The sequence below is a fragment of the Metopolophium dirhodum genome, chromosome 4, assembly GCF_019925205.1.
Source record: "Metopolophium dirhodum isolate CAU chromosome 4, ASM1992520v1, whole genome shotgun sequence".
Taxonomy (NCBI): Eukaryota; Metazoa; Arthropoda; class Insecta; order Hemiptera; family Aphididae; genus Metopolophium; species Metopolophium dirhodum.
Window position 1 is genome coordinate 6,927,329 of NC_083563.1, and position 16,542 is coordinate 6,943,870.

The 16,542-nt window shown below is 26.8% G+C and overlaps 1 protein-coding gene across 1 annotated transcript in view; it reads right to left on the minus strand.

Moving 5' to 3' along the window:
* Nucleotides 1-766: 766 nt before the first annotated feature.
* LOC132943126 (zwei Ig domain protein zig-8-like) overlaps nt 767-16,542 on the minus strand; it is a 277,915-nt gene continuing 262,139 nt past the window's right edge. The window contains exons 5-6 of the mRNA XM_061011950.1: nt 6,150-6,318; nt 767-3,308 (exon numbers count right to left, since the gene is read on the minus strand). Of these exons, the coding sequence (XP_060867933.1) occupies nt 3,211-3,308; nt 6,150-6,318 (267 nt within the window). The 3' untranslated portion in view covers nt 767-3,210. The remainder of the gene's footprint in view (nt 3,309-6,149; nt 6,319-16,542) is intronic.

A 16,542-nucleotide genomic window follows, 5' to 3' on the forward strand; every position in this document is an offset into this window, starting at 1 on the left:
TAAAAATTGTATTTATAAATTACACTGAAACAATTATTTTTTTTCGGAAAAGATTAATGAATAGGTTAATGATAAAAAATAAACAAAGTGGGAAAGCTCATTATGCGAGCGTGCTAAATAGGTACCCGGTTTCAAACGTATTTTAATAGTACGCAATAAACAGTACTATATAAACTGCATATCCCATGTACAATATATAGACAGTACATACTTATAACTATGGACAAGAAATAGATATAAAATTATCAACAATCTTAACTACTAACTATGTACTAGTAAATAAACACACCAGGGATATAAGGTGTTCTAAACTGTTTAAAAACCTAAAATTAGGTAACTAGCTTGTATAACAGACAATATTATAAAGTCTAAACTGATCTATCAATATTGTAAAATGTAATAATTACAATATATTATATAATATGTATTATGATTTAGGTGGGTTGTGCATAATCCGGTAAATGTCTTTATCGAATATCGGTTTTCTGAATTTCTTCACTAGTTATTATTTAAGGCTATATATTGTTCATTAATGTATCTTCCATAAAATAATCATAATTAATTTAAAATAAAAACAAATTAATTCAGAATAAAATAACATTTAATGAACATCAAATTACGATTAATTAGGTAGGTAACATTAACTTATATGAATAAATATTTGTATGTATGTATATAAAAGAAAAGATTAAAATAAGAAAAACTTAACAAAATTTTATAGATAACTATACATGTTTCATGATGATAAAATTTATGAAATGGTGTATACAACAAGAATAAAATAAACAATAAATATAATTATTCAACTCTACATATTTAAATTTGTTCACAAAACATTTACTTTACTAATTTATTTACAAAAATAAAAATATTTTGAAAAAATTAATGTTTGTCTATTATTTTTATAACTTAGTGCCGATTAAAAAAAAAAATCACCATTACTTAAATTTATTATTTCCTTAATAATTATAGGTTATTAGATAATGTATGATCAATACTGTTAAGACAGATCATAATATTTGCTCAACTGTGTTATATTTATCAAGTATTGATACGTACATAAATATTTTTTTATTTTTATTTATTATACAATGTTTGAATAACTGTGTAAAGCATAATTATGAGTATAAACGTTCATTTTGCAGGTTAGTACATAATTTTTCTTACACATTTTTAATTATGTATATTGTAATCTTATAAACAAATTAAAATATATTCAAAAACAATGTTAAGATTATATATTATTATCCATACAATAAAAAAAATCATATAATATATGTATAAGAATTAAAAAGTATTTTTGAAGTATACCTAAACTCAATTTTTGGCGATTTAAATTATTTATTTTACAATTATACACTTATATTATATTATATAATTATTAATTATTATATGCATGCAATATACCTCCCAAAAGTCAGTATGGATATCAGAATATATGAATAAAAATTGTTTCAGGAAAATTATACGTTATATAATAATATTAATCAGGTATGTTTGGGTATATCTATATTATATTTTAGTTTATTTTTCAAAAATCATAAGTTTTTACATCATTGTTTAAGATTTCAAAATATGGAGTAGATATTGACCAATAGGCTGCATTGTTGTTCTTATTAATTATTTTGAGTCACTGTATAAAAATGATATTTTGTAGGTATATAAGCAATCTAATAATAATTGATAATAATCATTGTTTTTTTATTTTTTTTTAGTACATACAACGTATTTAAAATGCACTATTGTGTTGTATAAAAAACTTATAAGCACTGAAGCCATTCAGTACTTCAATACTCGAATAAGATATTATGTACAAAGCAATGTATAGAATTCAATATTCAAGCTATAAAATATTCCGATTTTTTCCCGCAATAATATTTAGTAGTTATTTAATAGACTTACTAGATCTACTATTATTAAATATTTAAATTGGCATTATATGCAATACTATATATTATATAATATACATATTTCATAATAATGAAGTTGACCTATTGGTTTCAATTATTTAATTTAATTTATTTTACAATAAAATATTTGGCGGTTGAAGATCATTGAAAGTATTGTATGTAAAAAGTCGCAAATAGAATATAACTAATATTCAATACTAATTTTATTATACTATTTGATAAATTGACCTTATAAATCTATAATTATGGACATTTTATTCAAATATAAAATCTATTAGTTCGTTGTAAATTTTAATGTTTAAAACAGTTTTAATATAACTTTTATTCACTCTGGTTGTATAAAACCACGTTAATAATTTTTAATAAATTGATTCATTTTATTTTTCTGTTTATATTCTCAAATGCTTAGCGAAAAAAAATCATTTTAAATTTATTATTTCCGTAGTAGAGTTCAGTACCAAAAATGAATTTAGGTACTCGCGTGTTATGTGGCCTCGTCTTTGGCCGCCGACTTAATTTAATTATATTTTAATATTATTCACCTACAAGGCTACAACTATACTATTAAAAATTATGATTTGAAAATTAATTATATTCACAATAACAAGGAAAATGTAATGAAAAAAAAAACCAGTCCTTATAAACAAAATGAATATGGTTCCACACGGTATAAATGTACTTATAGCCAAACATAACCAAGACGAGTTTTTTTTGGGGGGGAATTTGTTTCAAAAACCAATTTAGACATTATTTTACATTAAATTATTATCTATTTATTTATATATATATAATATTATAAGATACGATCGAAATACGGATTTCGTTTATGATGATTTTTTGACTTTGGGCCAATAATAAATTAATACTCAATGGTACTTAGAGCACCATTGAACCAATTATTTAAAGTAACTATCACTGATGGAAGACAAAATATTGTTTGAAGTGTACAATTATTTTGATCTTTATAAAGGAGTTTCTGTATAAAACAGAATGAATAGAACAACATTTAGTTTTATATTTTTAAAAATTACACTAAAAATAAATATTGGGAACAACACATCATGCCTATAGTTTTGGGTATTTTTGTTTACATGCATAAACATTTAAATACCTATATAGATTTATAATATAAACAACGGTTTGAGTACACAGTTATTCCATGGCTGAAAATATAATATAGGTATGATTATATATTATTATGTAGCAATACATTTAATTGTACAACTTAAAAGTTTTAATTTTTGTTTTTAGTATTTTACAATTTATAATTTATTTATAATATTATATTACAATATGTAAATCACGTGCTAATAAATAACACCAAGCCGACGCTGAGGAATGATAGTGAAGATTTCAAACTGAGCTTCGAACCTTTTTGCATAGCCGCTGGATGCTCTCCTGTAATAAAACAAATAGTTAAATTATTTAATATACTAATAACAAAAGACCATTTCATCTAAATTCTAAAAAGTTTAAAATAAGACAGTACATGATACAATATTAAAGTTCACTCTAACGCATGGTCGACGGTCGTTCCTGGTAGAGCATGAACGACTACAAGTAAAGTGTCACAGAGAGAACACTGCAAAATACAATTGAAAATAAAATATGGAAAAGAATGTGTGGTTCGGTACTTGTTGAGAATCACGGAAGAGGATGATAATGGCACCTGTCAATTAAATCAGCTATCTATTAAATCAATTAAATTCAAGTATATCAGAGAATACAATGGTAGAGGGAATACAGCAATTAGACTAGTTATGAACTGGAAGGTGGAATGAAAAATACTACAAGTCACCATCAAAAGAGGTAAATGCATAGAAAAATTAGTGCAGTATTGGAAGGATATATAATAGTTGCACGAGACTGAGAGAAATGGAGTGAATCAGTAATGGTTGGAGAAAACTCTTAGTTCAAGGCGGAAGAAGGAGGATTAAATAATTCATAAGTTAATTATGTTTAATGTTTGTATTAACCTACTGGGTTTTTTTTCAATTGTATAATATATGTCAACAAGTTTCGAATAATTTTACTGTATATTATCGTTGAACATTTATTAACTATAGTATCTAATGTGAAATTAAATCATATTTTAACAAAAGGTATATAAAAAAAATCGCTTAATAGTTCTTTGGATCTAAAAGCGTATATTGAAAATTATTTGCCGAAGAAAGAAAATATTATAAAAGGCATTACAACGTAAGAAAAAGTTTTATTCATAATTAGTATTATTATTGTACATTTTAAAATTGCAACTCTATTGTTTGTATTAATTGATATAATAAAACTAATTTATTATAATTTTGTAATTATATTAAAGCAATCAAAAGATTTTGGTTGAATTTGAATAATATTGTCATAAATAATTACAATATAATATTATTATGTAACATTTTGTGGTAGGTATTTTAAAATGCAAATAATCATAATATCGTATTATATTCATGAAGATGACTCACATATTAATACTCATTACATAATAGTAAATACTATTAACTATAATTTATCAATAAGTTATTCGACATTTTGTTTCAAGCGATAAAATACATCGGTGTTTATGAGGGAAATGGATTAAAAACTCAAAATTCTTAGTTAATAACACTTTTTATGTTGTTATATGTCGAAAATAAAATATCTAGTCTCAATATTCTTTTTTTATATTATATATTATATTTTTCATTTTGGTAAAAATGATGTATGACTATAAAAATTAATATTTGCATAATACCTCAGTTTTCATTTTTAATCAATTTAAACTGTAGCTTATAAATTTGGTAATTATAATCAGACACAGTAACCATAAAGTGCACAATTTGTATCGTAAATAATAAATATCATTTGAAAATAATATTATTTTCTTTTTTATCTCCAGTGGTGGTTCATGAATACACACACAGGAAAAAAATAATAACCATTCATAATGATTAGAATACATAATTTTGTTTTTTTTTTTTTGGGGGGGGGGGTGAATAAAACTAGCAATATAGAATTTGGATTACCTTCTTATAAAGTAATTTATTTTTATTACAATTCATTCGACGACGAAATTGAGTTTTTAATGATCTAACAACCAAGTCTATAGCTGGGTAATGGACTCATTATGAAAACTTCACTGTGGCGTATAACTTAAACAATCGTTGCGTCGTTGAGTTATTTTAAATCCATGAAATTTCCGTTTTTTTGCTTTTAAACAGCAGTAGTACCTTGTGTCCATATAGATTGTTAGTTTTCAGATTATTGTCGTCCCATATTTAATTCGATACCAAAAACAAAGCGTGGAATACCGTTCCCCTACACGCAGATGTACCGAAATTGCCTATACAACGCGCCAGCCAATGGATATAAATAATATTATTATTAAACAATATCGAGATCAATAATTTACATTGCCAATACCTATTACTTAATGAACAACTTTAATCTAAAATTCAGATTCATGTGTGCATTTGTAGACTTGGAACAATTATTGCATTTGGACAGTTATTATACATTTATGCGGACATTGTATTCGTTTTAACAATATTTTGTATATTTGTGTGGCAAGGTTTTTACTACTCAATATCCGGGTGATCACCTATCCGGGAGCTAGCAGCAGGGCAAAGTGGTGTTCGCCTCCCCTCCGTAGGGCTGTCTTTTTAACGTTATTTTTTACTATAATATTTGGCTAAACAAAAAGACAATTTAATTTTTGAAAATTCGCCCCCCACCCTCTTGGGCGACGTCTGGATCCGTTACTGACGGTTAGGTTGGTATTTGACTTATTTTATTTATACACATCATACTATAATTTTAATTAAGGATCAGTTTACCTATACATTTTGAACATTTTTGAAATTTTTTACAAAAATTATCGAAAGTTAATTTGATTGATATATTTAAAATTTTTACTGTGTATATGTTATTGTATTTTGAGTGGGTATCTATTTTAAGACTCACAGTTATAAATAAATTATTTAATAAACAACTTTTTGTGGTTAAATATTTTATAGACATTTAACTGTAAATAATAAATGTACAATTTAAAAACGAGATTATATAGTTTAAAGTTTATATAATTACCTATATGTATGACATTTCAAAAGCAAATTTGAAGAAGATTCTTATTAGGTATAGTATAATATATTTATTTATTATAATTGACTGATATAATTTTAACGTTAAAATTGTTCGTGTATTGTTATCGCAATATCTTTGCGAAGTTATTGAGCTGTTGAATGTTGATTAAATTACAATAATTACCATTAAGGACGTGTACAACGACGGTGTGAGGATTTGCATTGCTTGGGTGACACGTGTATTTTCCCGAATCCGTGCTGGTCGCTCTCTGTACGAGCAAATAACTGGTGGTTACTTCGCCTTTCTCCGTGATCACACTCACCCCGCCACGAGCTGAGTCGTAATTTATTTCCTGAAATTAAGCCAAGGATTAATGGAAGACAATCACGATAAGCTCACCCCGATAGTGTGCATATTATATTATGGTACGCATAACACATCACAATATTCTTTAATATGGATTTATTATTATTTATTATACTGAATATAGAGTGTATTTTAAACGAACTACTTAAACATTGAATATTAAATAAGTTGACATGAAAACAATTTCCTCGAGGTACGAACATAGTCTTGGAAATGGTACATTTCCGCCGATACTTGGTGGGTATATATTATTGTATTCAAATATTTTTTAACTGATAACTATCAAGAAGATATTTAGTACTTATTAATTCTAAACGAGTACTGCCTACAACAACTACTTAGGTATATAATTATTCACATACTGTACACACCGGGTCGTTGTATTTATAATGCGCAAATAATATCATTTGATTGTTTTATGTGACTTGATTTCATTCAATATGTATGTACAACGACGTATAGTATTATATACATACATATTGTATAACACGTTCGTATAAAATATACACATGCACATTTATAATATGTACGTATATAAATATACATTATAACGTATAGCGATGAAATGAAAATGCTCACCGCGTAACAGTGGAGAATATTTTGTAAATAAACATAACATTTAACAATACGTATCGTGAGACTTTATAATATAACATAGAGATGATATCTCCGCCGCAGTGAGTATAATATTATTAAGCGCGTCCCGAGTGCCATCCGCCCCGCGGGCATGGAAATAGATACGGTCGTATATAACATTATCATAATGTAAGTATAATATTATTATAGAGTTGAAGTTTAAAAATAACTATTTCGAAGTATATAATATAACAGCTGAAATAACTGTTTCGTTATCGCGCAGACACGCGCGTTTTCGAATATTATACGCCGAACCGCGTAATCGTTTCGCCGCCGCCGCCGCCAATACAGGCGTTAAATAGGGCGGCGGTGCCACTGCAGTGTGCATGTATACACACGCCGCGGTATATGGTATGTGGTATGTGGTATACACCGTGTGCAGTATCACAGTACCTCATAGCGTATTTAATACGCGTGTACACACGTATAGTGTATATAATACGCGTACAATATAATCGTACGAGCAGGTTAGAGGCGGGGGAGGGACAACGTGTACGTGATACTACGAGTGTGGTACTGCACGCTGGGGGAAAGTACACCGTATAATAATATATATATATAAGCCGCAATAGGTTGTACGTGTTATACACGGAAATATATATATATATATATATATGCACACGCCTATGTGTAACACGCGCGCGTATATCCTGTACGTGCGTACACCTATAATATCCACTTAATACGTTTACGATTATTTTGGCGCACGCGCGTTTGTGTATTAGCCGGATACACTACATGTTATTATGGTGTCGTCGTCTCAGTCGTCTCAGTCGTCGCCACTCTGCGTGCAACGAGCGCGGCGGCGGCGGCGGGTCGGGCAGACGAGGAGACGGTCGCGCGCGATATCTAACGCGCGCGTGTTCGACGGTCGTTAAACTCGGCGGAGGAGGAGGCGGCGGCGGGCCATCACGGATGATTAGTCTCCGGACGTTGGGGATATAAAACGTACCTACACACCGCGCCAACGCACAAGTACATAGTGTGTAGGTATTATACACGTGATATTGGTTAACGTCGTCTCGAGGCGGTTAAGAGAGGTGTATTATACAGCGGTGGGTGTATAATGTATATTATAATATATATATAAAAAGAAAAAGGTATGTCGACGATAAACCCATATTTTGTGCCCCGATATAATATAGTATCTGAAGAACCGACCCCGCCACGATATTGCGCACCTAAATATAGTACATATATTAATATAATATATATATATAGGCGAGTACCTATTATATTGTATATGAACCTATAATACTGTTTTTATATACCTGTCTCCGTTTCCGTTCGTATATAAATGCACAGTTTATATATATTAAACGCGCACATATAATATACTTTAGCCTTGCAATAGTACCGACCGAGTGTAATAATATTATAATATAAATAAAATCCACGCCGCCGTGGTAGTATCTGTGCGACGGGCTGGAGATTGATGATGGTTTGACAGAACTATGATGGGGTGGGTTTGGTGGTAGAAGTTGACGAGATGGTCGTGAATATATATTATTATTATTATATAGTTTTGGCAGACCTCCGAGAGTGGCAATGCAAAATCACACAAAGTGGTGTCGGTTGTATTGGTATGATGGTGGTCGTCATCGTTGAGCTTTCCCGTGCCCGGTCTGCGTGACTGCGTATAGGGCAAACTCCCACCCACCCACTGTAACCCCCCAAAACTGAACTGTCGTGGTGAGAATAATAAAAGCGCGTTGCGTCGGTGATGACATTAAGGGTAAGAAATGAAATATAAAAAGTAAACAAGTCGGGTTATAGTCGGTTGGAGGAGAAGGGATGGAAAAAAGCATTAATATAATAATAATGATTAAAAAAATATATATAATGTCACTTTGGTCGCTGAGGAATTCATCGAGAAGTCTTTCACGTATTATTCTATCGCTGTGGTGCGAGTTCAGAAGATGCGTTCATTTGCGTACGCTTTTGGAAAGTAAATATTTACTCGTTTTGTCTATATGTATTTGTATACATTAAATATTAATAATATGGTTTTCGAAACAAAAATACACCACTATAGGGTCTATAGGGTGCTTTTTGACTTTGTGTGCTTCTAATTAGATTTTATTGTCTACGTACTATGAACCACCGAACTCAATTTTACGATTTTTAAGTTTTTCAATATTATTATTGTACATTTGATTCGTTCCGCTATACTGTATCATTAATGTTTTCAGTGCATTCAAATCAATGGATACATTTGCATACGCCCATTTACGTATTTGTATTTTATTTATTACTTGTAAACAGATATTATTATTCAAGCGATCGGTATGTATCGTATTTTTAATTTTTGCTACTTGCTGCTGCTCTAAAATAAAGCTCAACAAGATAAATTACATTTTTAAATGTTATTTTTATCATTTATTTGTATTACTCTTACGGTAACAAACAAAACGCATATATAGCCAGATAAATACAAATTAAAAAAATACCAGCGTATTGCATTATGGCGTAGCCATTATTTCCATTTCAGTAACATGTCGACGTTTGATTTCAGTAATTCAACCGGACAGTATCTATGGTTTTTAAAAAAAAAATTTATCGGAGATTTTTTCCCCTATATTATACCTCTTTGAAAATGGTCGTATTTATAATTAAATTATATGATTAAAGTTGATCATTTATAATTAATCAAACATGAAATGAGAAAATAGTGATGCTATGAAAAATTAATGAATCATTTTATTTGACGATCAATAAATAATACATTTTAAAGGTTTTATTTCACAAATGAACAATTTAATTATAAACATGTTTAAGTATAAATAATGGCACGTGGTGGTGGTGAATTTATGTTAACGTAACACTGCGAACGTATAGGCAAAAATGGTACATGTTTTTATTGGGAAATATTATTTTAATCAGTATAATACGCGTATACCATGTACCTACTAATAACTGGTAAACGGTTACTTTGTACGGTCCATTGTTTAAAATGCATAACGCGGACACTTTGTACGGTCAGGTAAAACTTTAGATTGCACAACGCGGACACTTTGTACTATTATATACATAAAGTATATTATATTTAATATAAACAAGTCTGAAGTCATGACCAGACCATGTCATTAAGCTTAAATATTATTTGGTAAATCTAAGTATCTTATAAATTCCAAATAGGAGGGAATCGTGGGTTATTACCTATCGAAAATAATTTTTATTTGTCATTTTGACATATTTATATTATACACATTTTTAATTTACTTTTTGACATAGTTTATGATAATTATATAATACAATTATAATTTATAATCATATTTGATTATTTTGATAATTTCAAGATTTTTAGGTCATCAAGGTCCTAAATTAATTTTTAAATATTATATTAAAGCATGAAGTAATATTTGGCTGTTATCTAACCAGTGAATTAAAAAACTTTGATTATTTTGCCTATAATATTGAAAATACTACATTTTAAATAACATTTTTAATTGCCTTGTTATTTAATTTTTAATTTTACATTTTAATAATTAATATTATATATATTTACTACTTAGGTAAATATATATATATACCTATATATATATATATGCTTTATGTATATAATAGTACAAAGTGTCCGCGTTCTGCAATGTACTTTTTTACCCGACCGTACAAAGAGTCTGCGTTTTGCACTTTTAATGCTTGACCGAACAAAGTGACCTACAAGGCTACAACCCTAGTAACTACCTAGTACCTACTATCCAGTTTTGTAAATTTTGTTTTGAATTATATTCATTTTATGTATTTATTTCCATTAAAATGTTCTATTATTATTTTTATAATAACATTTTAAAACTATCATTAATTTAAAAATATGTTCATCAACAATCACACTGTCAAGTGTCCAAATGAGTCATGACTATTAGATATATTGTTTTAAATTTAAGAGACCGCTATAATTTTAATACCAACGTGTGTGTCTCCATTCCACGATTTACATATTATACGAACAACTTTCCATATTTTGTTCTACAAAACCAATATAGTGTTGTTAACTTTAATTTTAGATAGGATTTAAAGGTAAGAACATGATGTTTCTATATTGGTTTTTTTACGGTATTTTAATTCTTAAGTTATTAGCATTTCTAAATTATAATATTTTATATCCATTCTCATAATATAGGTACTTGAAAACTGAAATAGCATAAACCCATCATACAAACTCAAGTTGCTTTAAGTTTAGTATAGGTAGGTAATGTCAAATTAGGTAGTTTAAGAACTATGTTCTACCTATTTATTTATTAAATAATGAAAATATTTAATGACAGTTTAGTGTATATACAACTTAATTTAATATTTTGAAATATTTATAAGTATATAGATTCTGTAAATAAAAATGTATAAAAAATATGTAACATTACAAGCAAATGTTTCAATTTTTTAGTATCTAATACCTATATGTACTTACTGTTTACAGAATATCAATTTGAATATTAATGGAGTATGAATAATTATCATATAGATTCAAAACTAAAATAGTTAACATTTTTGAGAATACATAACAAACTATAAATAAATAAATAAATAAAATTAAGCCTAAATATGTAACCATGTTATTATGTTTAAAATCTAAACAGGGAAACATAATATTATGTTATCATATTATATAATAAAGTAAAAAAATTTATTTTGTATTTAATGTTTTATGATGTTAATTTAATAGTTAATTTAAGAATAGCTGTGTAAATTATTATTAGCCAAAATATGAATTTTACGGTTGTTTTACACTTTTTAATATATCTTTAAAAGTATAGAATCAATGCTAGCATATACCTATACTTGCTGATCTATGAATTGAAACATAATTGAAATAGCAAAATGAAAATAATTTAGACGCGAAGGCAATTTTTCAAAACTTAAAATGCTCGCGGGCTGGATCAAATAATGTATCATTTAAATTTTATGATCATTCAAAATTAATTAACTATACACAATCTGTATATATTAAAATAAAGGTTTCTTAAGAAAATGAATTATTCATAATAATGAAATTATAATTAAATGTAAATGAAAAAAAAACACATATTTCTTACGTAATTAATGTAAATATTTTGGATGTGAATCAGGTGAAACAGACGCAGTAAATTGACTTAAATCTCTTAGGCAGAAACGTGAAATAGGTGACTTAAAGTTACATCAGTAAGCCGATTACTATTTTTTTGGGTTTGATGTGTTATATATATTTCATATAATTTTTACAACATTAAAAATAAATCTAAAAATTGCAAACGGGCTGAATAAAAAAGATTAGTAAGTCAATCAGTTGGCCATTCCAGAATATAATATGGTGCACAAACAGTTAGAAAAAAATTTTAATTCAAAAATTAAAATTAAATTTTGTAACCTGTGAAAATATTTTATCGAAGAGTTTTAAAAATCTGAAATAGTAATTTTTGTAATATAATATATTTGATATAGTTAATGTATCAATACAAATGATCTGAAAAAAATAAATCGATAAAAGCATAAAATTCGTTTCGTATTATTTATTATTTCAATACAAGATTTCAGCAATACAAATTTTATTCAAATTATTCTATTATGTTTAGAAAATATTTATATATTATTGAGTAGGTACGTTATATTTTCCATTATAATATACAATATGGTTATTTAATGTAGAAAACATGCTAATGACCAAGTTGTCGAAGCAGAAATTTTATAGATTTCAAGACCAATAAAAAAAAAAAAAAAAAAAATAATGTAGAAAATATTGATAGCGGAGAACGATGTTTTGGACTTCTATTATAGATATGAAACGGGTTTATATGTAAATCTGTTTATTAGAATAGGCTATTGAAATCTGATAAAAAATGTGCACAATTCAAATAACTTTTATTAAAATAACACTAAACTTATTTTACCTATTTTGCTTAATGATATCATTAATATTTAAAATTGTATTTAATAATTTTTCCAATTTTAGTGTAGGTACATGTATTTGTAATTTTATAATGCATACTTTGTGTTTTTAGATTATATTTTCAATAAAATTACACCAAACGTTTTCAGAATAAAAAAAGGTGGGTAAATGGATGCCGCTCAGCTGTACAGTTGGATACAAGTGGGTCACTATATAATGGATGTTATTAAATTTGAATTCAATGATATAATATCATTGTATTTAAAAACCGATTCTGAACGGTGACGGTTTGTCAGTGTGGATATTTTATGTTATATTTATACTGTTATTACTTATTATTAATACGGTAGCTGGTAAGTTGAATTAATATTATAAAATTACTACAAAATAACTAAAATCGTTATTCTTGGTTATTTAATATGTAATTAGCCCCAAATTTGAACATAAAATAACTATAAAAAAAACTGTGTTTTTATATTTTTTAGATTTTTTGGTTACAGAGTAACTTACTTACGTGGAACCTTGTTGTAAGTTTCCAATCCCTAACTATAAAAGTTGGACGTTTTATAAATTTTTAACTACAAAACAATTTTCAAATTTTAAATTTGATTAATGTTGTTAAAAATCAAACATTAAATGCTTGTAAAAAAAAAATGTGCCTATGTATTTTTAATATTTTTCAACTGCTATTTCATCAATATATCAGGAGCCTTGTATTAAATGTTCAAGCTTTTTTATCCAACAAATAAAATTTTATTGACATTCATAGGAAAAAAACTAAAAAAATTTGAAACTAAAAATGTCCGTAAACAGTTCAAAACAAATCCGAATATTTTTAAAATTTTATTGTGTATATAAAATGCTAATATAAACATTAAACAACCAGTGAAAATTTCAAGTATTAACGGTCATTTGTTTTAGAGTTATACCAAAAACCAATTTAGCGTAAAAATTCCCGGTTTTCCTTATTTTTTTTTTGATTTTGAACACTAATGGGAATATGGGGATATATGGAATATTTAGACCTATCCAACGCACCAACTAGATTCACTTTCCCATCTAACAAGATACTGAAGTTGAAAATTGAAGCATTATTTCGACTATTTATCGTGTACAGACACAAATAAAAAAGTTTAAAAAAAAAACACATCATTGTAAAATCAATATATTCATGGCTCCGCTCAGAATCTAAAATATTTTTTGATATCTCGAGTAACAACTTCCCAGCGTTTAATAAAGTAGACTTTATTTTCAGTTTACAATATTAATATCGATCAAATTACGAAGGGTTTTACCGTTTAATGCTTTAGAAATGTCGATATTCGAATGTAATTTCATTATAAATAACTGCATATTTATAATTTGTATATATTTTTTGCATATATTAAGCATAATACCTATCATAATTGTTTTCCTTTTTTTTTTACATATTAATCCGTTTTTCAATTTCAGACATATAGTACATGCTATGGACTTCATGCCCCCCATATACTGGCCAGTGATGACCATGGAGAGAAAGAGAGACCGACTAAACTTACCCACCCAAATACTGGAAATAAAAAAAATATTCTTTATTTTTCATTATAAAGATAAAAACATAGGTATTTATTGTTATTTTATAAAACATTTTTTTTTTAATTTGTTCTAAAAGTTTTACTTGTTTTGTTTGCTGTTGAATTTATTTAATATTTTATTCTACATGTATACAAATGTATTCCATTTTAAATCATTTTCAGATTTCATTTTATATTAACCACCTCTAGACAATCATTTATAACAATAAATATATTTAATTTTCAAAGCATAACATTTTATTATTTACTTGCATTATTGTATTAAACTTTTAAGTCAGTCGATAGACAGAATTAGTTCTTTTTTGACAGCAGCAATTCATTTTAAAACCAATTATTTATTATTTTAATAATGATAATTTTAGTAATATATACCTACTTTTGTTTCTACCCCCGTCAATTAATATAAGTGGAAATTAGTAGATATTGCTATATTATATTTCCTCTCTCTTCATGTAATCCATATCATTATGCACCAGTAAATTGTTAAGGCCACAAGGAGGCGAGTGCTTACTTAATAATTACTTTTAGATTCGGTGTATAGCAATAATTAATGTATTTATTTTTAAATGATGTGTGTTTTAAATTATTACCTATGTTGTCAAACGCTTTTATTATGAATTATAATTATTATAAATATCAAACGTAATTTAAAAGTGCCAATACCCAGACAAAGTTAACCGTTAAAGCAAGGTAATATAATTTCTTAAAAAAACTTAATTGTTCAATATTTCAATAAGGTGAATACTGAAAATAATCTAAAAAATATTTTCAACCTTGTTAGTGAAAATTAGATATTACCTATTCTGAATTAAAATATAGTACAGAATAAATTACGAGATTATGTTGGATTTTGTAATAGATATCGTATTTTTAATAACATCATGGACCATTAATCAATAAAATATACTTCAGAATATTATAAGGAATACAAATATTTTGTAGAGAAATACAATTTTACTTAGACGTTAAATGTCTAGGACAGATGTTCTTCTTAGAACACTTCAAGTGATCTAACATTTATGGCTGTGCTAATACCCGAACGTTTAACACAATCGTGAAACGTGATTGGAGTGTAATGGACTGGAATTAGTGTCTATAAATTACTATTTTCCACTGGATCTTTATTTTTACTAGTTGTTGTAAAGTTACAAGAATTTATTACATTTAAAGGTATAATATATTGTATTCTACTAAGTGTATTATATTATATTAGGCGATAACATCATACATTTTTGTTTAAAATTTTTTTTATGATATTATCCCTCCAACCAACATAAAAATAAATAAATTACAATAATTTAAAATTAAAAAGGTTTTTTTTTAAAAATGTAAACAAATATTTTAGTAGTTCAGAATCGTACTTCTAATTAAAAATAAGAATACGATACTATTATCTTTTATTATAAGATTATATGTTTGTTGGATAATATTTATTTATTTATTTTTATTTATTTTTCAAGAAGATAATTAGCCCCATTGAACATGTTCGTGTGGGGGCCCATATATTGTTATAATAGATTAATTTTATACTATGCTTTACGAGGTATGTTATGAAATTAATTTTTGATTATATTTTTTGATTGATAGATTTACAATTTGTTTTACCAAACTTTTATTCCTAAATCCTAATGCTTCAATAATGGCGATCTTATTTAGAAAGATTATTGTTAGTTGATGATTTAATTGTATTTTAATTTTTTTTAAATCGGGTACTACTTGTGTTGTTTTGAATTTGAATTCTAATTCTTGAGTATAGAAAATATTATTATATAGTATATAGATTAATATTCATGGGAAAAGACTGAAGACTACTGTGTTTATTTTATTAATTTATTATTATTTATTAGTTTATATTACACCAACTTCAACTTTATATTTTATACGAAAAAATCTTTAGTAAGAGAAAGAATAATTAACAATTAGAGTTTTGTATTTATCATCATAATTTGGGTCTAGTTGTATTATATTATAATTTGGACTTTATTTAATTAAACCACATTAGTTATAACTTATAAATGTAACATAAGATATATTTTTATTTATGATTAGAATCTGATGAAATATAAATTATTGAGTTAAAAAAAGATTAGTGTTTTTTAAATCCAAATTTCTCATCATCAAAATTGAATTACAGCTT